The following is a 5,517-nucleotide window of genomic DNA, read 5'->3' as shown; positions in this document are numbered from 1 at the left end:
ACGAGCAAAATATTTTCCCTTTTTAGGGAACTAGTTTCGGCCATGTATTCTGCATATCGTTAGATTTCGATCAGTACACACTGGTGGAAAACTAATGTTCTCCCGCATGCCTTTATTATTTTTCTTCCTTGCCAAAATCCGTTTAAATTTTAAATAAACCAGTATTTCGCCTGCCCGGTGCTGAACGTGGCCGAGGTGTATTCTGTCCATTTCTGCCTCTTGGGAATTCCTGTTTTCACTGGCGGAAGCACGGAGCTCTAGCCTCTCCACTTCTCGACTAAGATTCTGTGGGTCACAATTTCGATCGCTCTCTGGCTGGGGAGACAAAGGACATTACCCAGCTCCCAAAGAGCAGCCTCCTTCAGGGAGAGGCGGGAACAAATTTACTCATGGGAAATAAAGTTATTTAGGAGAAAAACCTCAGTGGTAGGTGGAAAACGTTCCCTCTGAAGGGAGGGTATGCTAGAAAATAGAGTAATTTTCCTCGCCTTAATTCTCGAAGGGAAAGGATTCCGCCGCATTTTTAGACTGGGAAAAAAAAAAGACCATTGCTATGCGTACCTTCCACTAGCGGGTCACGCAACGGGAACGACAGCAAACGAAAAAAGCGGTGGCTGATTGAGGCTTTTAAACCCTCGACCCCGGCCCGCTCCTCGGGTAGAAGGACGCCGCTCGCCTGCGGAGGGGGTTTCTTAGCTGTCACTATCACGAGCGCTACCGCCTTTTCTCCCTCCCTTTCCTCTCCCACTCCTTTTCCACGCCGCAATGAGACCTCACCACCTCATCGCCCACTCGCGCTTCGCTCCGCGCCAGCCCGCACCCACGAGCGGGCGGTGGGCACGGGCGCCGGGGGCGGGGCTGCGGCCGCGCGGGCCAATCGGGGCGGCGGCTGCGGGGCGGGCGCCCAATGGGCGGCGCGGGCGGCGGCGGCGGGCGCTGATATGGCGGCGGGCGGCGCGGTGGGCGCTGCTCTCGGGGCACGCTCAGCGCGGTGCCATCCCCGGCCCCACTGCGGCCAGCGCACAGCCACGCACCGGACCGCAGGCATCGCCCCGACGGCGCCGCGTTCCGGCTGTCGGGGAGCCTTAAGGCCCAGGTGCGGGGATCGGGAGTTCCTTGTCTCCGACCGGTCTGGGGCCGCGGCGCTTGCGAACTGCGAGGAGCTGAGGGTCTGCGTGCCTCCTGCACCACCTGCCTTTGGTAAGTGCAGGGTGCAGAAGCAACGATAGGGAGGTCGTGTGGGAGCAGGTTGGGGTCGAAAGATGCAGCTTCCACAGAGAGCTCTAGGAGCTCGTACCAGCTTTGTTGGAGTGGACAGCGACGATGTGTGAAGTCCAGCTGTCCTCTGCCTGTCTCCCAATTTTGAGCGCAGCTGGCAGGATCTCGGGATCCTGTAGTAAGCAGGACCCTGTTAAGGCCGGACTGAGCCGTAGCGCTGCCGCGCGGGGCATTGCCCTGGGAGGGTTTCTCCCGCATCCTTGGCTGCAGGAGACGCGGTCTTGCTTGCGACGGGCTATCACAGCTTCCCGCAAGCCGCGCCGGGAGGGAGGGAGGGAGGGAGAGAGGGAGGTGTCCGTCGTGGCTAAACTGAGCCTCGCGCGGGTCGTGCGCAGGAGACCAGAGCTGACGGTAAGGGGAAAGAGGACATCCCAGGCGGGCTCTGCCGTGATTTCCCGGCGGGGGCACATCTCGGCGGGGCTGCAGGCGGGCACCTCGGAAGCCGGGCGTGCTCCGGCGGCCCTTCCGCCGCGGGGGCTGGAGGCCTGACCCCTTTCTTGTAGCTACGCCGCCGAGGAGCTATGGCTGAGGAACGCGCCGACTGGGAGATCGACGTGGAGAGTCTGGAAGGGGAGCCGGACGAGGCACCCGGCGCTCCGCGCGGCAGCACCGGTCCGGAGGAGGAAGAGGAGGAGGAAGAGGAAGGCGAGGAGGCGGCGGCTGCTCCGCGGCGGGGAGAACCGCGGAAGCTGAGCCGCACGCCCAAGTGCGCCCGGTGCCGCAACCACGGCGTGGTGTCGTGCCTGAAGGGACACAAGCGGTTCTGCCGCTGGCGCGACTGCCAGTGCGCCAACTGCCTGCTGGTGGTGGAGCGGCAGCGCGTCATGGCCGCCCAGGTGGCGCTCCGACGGCAGCAGGCCACCGAGGTGAGGGGGCGCGGGACGCGGCGGGACGGGACGGGACGGGCGGCCCTGGTCTCACGGAGCCGTCCGATCGCTCTCTCAGGACAAGAAGGGACTGACGGGAAAGCAGGCAAGTCTGGAGCGCAAAGCCGTCTACCAGAGGCACGTCCGAACGCCCAGCCTCTTGGCCAAGAGCATCCTGGAAGGTAAGAGCATCCCCTGCCTCTCCACGGCTTCCCGCAGCACCGCTGGCAGGGGGGAAGCCCCGCTCTGCCCCAGGAAGACTCGCACCTCCCGTCCAAGGTGTGAAATGCAGTGTCCTTTCCCGAAACAGGCGTTAAAGCGCGCCGCGCTACCAGCGCCGGGCGACGGAGGCGCCTGCCCTTCGAGGCTGGAATCGATGCCGCAGAGTTTCAGTTCCTTGCCCCCTTCGCCCAAAATAATGCCTGAAATGCTAGCAACGGTAGTTTGAAATTTGAGAGTTACTGTTACAAGCTGGCAGTCTTTTTACATGGCTACCCACCAGGGTTTTGCTGTGCAGGGTAATTTATTCACAGGATAGTTTATTCGAGGGTGTTTGAGTCAGCAAACGAGTAAATAGATAAATTTTTTTTCTTTTTATCTGAATGCCTAATGCAGGAGTTCTGTTTGAGACATTATCAAAAGTAAGATCTGCAAATTAAGGAGCTTAATTTTTTCACTGTCGAAAATATTAACTGTGAAAGAATTATCTTTTAAAGATCGTTTTTTTAGTGAAAATGGTGTATTTCTTCCCCCACACCAGTTTGGTATTGTGCATATATTTATTCCTATGTTTGGTTTAATTACTTTCCAAACCATAGGCCTATAAATCATTGTACTTCTCAATTCAACTTTTTTTTCTGAAATAGAAAGCTCTTTTCTTTGTCTGTTCAAGCTCAATTAATATTTAGTCCTTTTAGAAGCCTCTAATTTACATCTACAGTTCATTTTCTTGAAAACTCTTCTGTATTCTTTCCTCTAATTTATCGTAACTGTCTTTTTCTTTTCTCCTAGTTCTCCATGGGATTTTCTACCATCTCTAGCAATGTGTACATAGTGATTCATCTTTAGAAAATAGAAAAACACCAGCTGTAGATATAGGTGTCATCCTTGGAAAAGGGGAAACGAGTATGAGAGGAATGGGGGTGAAAACAGGTAAAATCCTGTTCTCCTGACTCGTGTAAATGCTTCCATTAATTCAATGGAATTACTTGTCTGGGTAGAGCAAACAGGATTGGATCCTATCTGTTATATTAAGCCAGGTCGCTTGGTAATTGAATGCACTGGACACTGAATTTCTATGTTTTATTGAAATTCTAGTTAATAAGAAATGAAATATTTGAATGCTTTCCATATGTGTTAAAAGTGAATGGTTATCTCTCCCCTTAAGCCTCATGATGGAATACCAGTCTTAATACACAGTAGGGCTATTTTTTTTTTTTCCCCTCTTCTCCCTCCTTAATCTGTTTGTCTTTTAAAAAAAACCTTCTAATCAGCTAGCTTTGATGGATGCTAAACGTGTCAAAAAAGCAGGTTTTGCTTATTTGCACTGAGGAACTGAGCGTGCCTGGTCACTAAGCCTCTGTGTCATGGTGGCTTCTGTGGGAGCTGATGGTGACCAGGGTCTGTGGCAAGAGCACGGTGCTTGGTGGGACTGGCTCATGGAGCTGTTTTACAAACACAGCGTTAATGTTTAAGTGGCTTAATTCCTAATGCTGCTTTGTTGTTTTAGGTTACCGTCCTATTCCAACAGACTCTTACCTGGGAGGGAATTCACCCTTGCCACCTCCTGTAAGTGACAGGATGAGAAAGAGACGGGCTTTTGCTGATAAGGAGCTGGAGAACATTATGCTAGAGAGAGAGTATAAAGAGAGAGATATGATGGAAGCTACACAAGCAGCTGCCCTTTTCCTCCCTAACCGTATGGTGCGTGGAGCTGAATACAATTCATATAAAACAGCCTTCAATGCTGCTCAAGCTGATAATCCAAACAAGGAATTTTCGAATTTTTTGCCAACCTGCCTTGATCTAACAATGCAGTATTCAGGACCTAGCAACATGGAACTAATTTCTTCAAATGTCAGTGTAGCTACTACCTACAGGCAGTATCCCCTGTCTTCTAGGTTTTTAGTGTGGCCAAAATGTGGCCCCATTAGTGATGCTCTCCTCTACCAGCAATGCCTGTTAAATGCTACTGCTGTCCAAGCTCTCAAACCTGGGACAGGTTGGGATGCCAGGGTCTCACAAAGTCAGGACTCTCCAAACACTGAGCATGACATCATGCCTCCAAAACTGGAAAATTCATTTGTTCTGACTCACACGCGAGACCTTCAGCAGTCACGCAATGAAATACTGTGCCTTCATCAGGAAGCTCGTGAGAGGTCAGCTTTCTCTCCTCCAAAAAGGACTTTCTCCCAAATTTCTGATAAGGGTTTGCTGTCTCCTCAGAAACAGGCATTAAGCAAGATCAGCAAAAACAGTACCAAACCCCCTCCACCACTCAAGTACAGTGCATTTCAGTCACTGTTCCATCAGACATTTCCTGACACTCCAACGGCAGAGTTAAGAATGTCATTTGTGAAGGAGGCTTTTGAAGATGCTTCTAAGAAATACAGGGAGTGTGCTGTTAAAGAGGACCAAAAATACAAGTTTACTGTAGACAAATGTGCAAAAGACTTCTTTGGGGCCAAACAGGCCACAACAAAACTTACAACAACTGAGCCACTGTCATTTTCAGTTGAATCCATCCTTAAACGACCTTCTTCTGCTGTTACTAATGTCTCTGAATGAATAAAATTTACCTTCAGAGTAGAGAAGCTTTTTAAGCTTTGCTTTCTGCAGAATTGCTCCTGCCTGCCTTATCTCTTAAAAGCTTTTTAAAGAGGAATTTCTGCAGTAAATGGTAATGCTTTCTTTTATTTCAAAATGATGTACATAAATATGCATGTTTTCTGAAAAAAAAATTAATTTTTTAAAATTGAAACTGCATGTACAGATTATAAAGTGTTTTTATCTTAAGTAGCCCTTCAAACCATTCAATAAAATGAGTTTATTTACAAGCACAGACTGATCTTTGTTGTGTCTCTAGCATCTTGCAGGCAAGTATGCCTTACTTTCAAAATACACTTCTTATTTTATCTGCCTTTATAAATGTGCTTACTACTTAAGTTGCTGGGGTAAGCAGTCATTTTTCCTTTGAACCTCCAGTAACTATGAGAACAGGTAACAACAGTTCTTGTAGACTAGTGTGAATTCACAAGACTTTTTATTTATGTAAGTGAGGTTTGGATCAGGTTCCGTATGCCTTTCTTATTCTGAAGGGGGAGTGCAGGCTAGCACAAAAGACTAGTCTATTCCACACCTCTCCATAAAACTT

General features: G+C 50.1%; 1 protein-coding gene across 1 annotated transcript; it reads left to right on the top strand.

Moving 5' to 3' along the window:
• The first annotated feature begins 967 nt into the window (after positions 1–967).
• DMRT2 (doublesex and mab-3 related transcription factor 2) lies at positions 968–5,200 on the top strand. The gene is made up of 4 exons (XM_059836558.1): positions 968–1,200; positions 1,782–2,144; positions 2,224–2,326; positions 3,874–5,200. The coding sequence occupies exons 2-4, from the start codon at positions 1,800–1,802 to the stop codon at positions 4,929–4,931; spliced, it is 1,506 nt and encodes a 501-aa protein (XP_059692541.1). The 5' UTR covers positions 968–1,200; positions 1,782–1,799; the 3' UTR covers positions 4,932–5,200.
• Positions 5,201–5,517: the final 317 nt, after the last annotated feature.

Source organism: Haemorhous mexicanus, chromosome Z, assembly GCF_027477595.1.
Source record: "Haemorhous mexicanus isolate bHaeMex1 chromosome Z, bHaeMex1.pri, whole genome shotgun sequence".
NCBI lineage: Eukaryota > Metazoa > Chordata > Aves > Passeriformes > Fringillidae > Haemorhous > Haemorhous mexicanus.
This window is presented reverse-complemented; position numbering and strand designations above follow the sequence as displayed.

Bases quoted from the DNA above. Each gene is read 5' to 3' on its own strand.
- DMRT2 (XM_059836558.1), top strand. From the start codon at position 1,800: ATGGCTGAGGAACGCGCCGACTGGGAGATCGACGTGGAGAGTCTGGAA. The intron at 2,145-2,223 runs GTGAGGGGGCGC...TCGCTCTCTCAG, and splicing joins GACGGCAGCAGGCCACCGAG to GACAAGAAGGGACTGACGGG. The intron at 2,327-3,873 runs GTAAGAGCATCC...TTGTTGTTTTAG, and splicing joins GGCCAAGAGCATCCTGGAAG to GTTACCGTCCTATTCCAACA.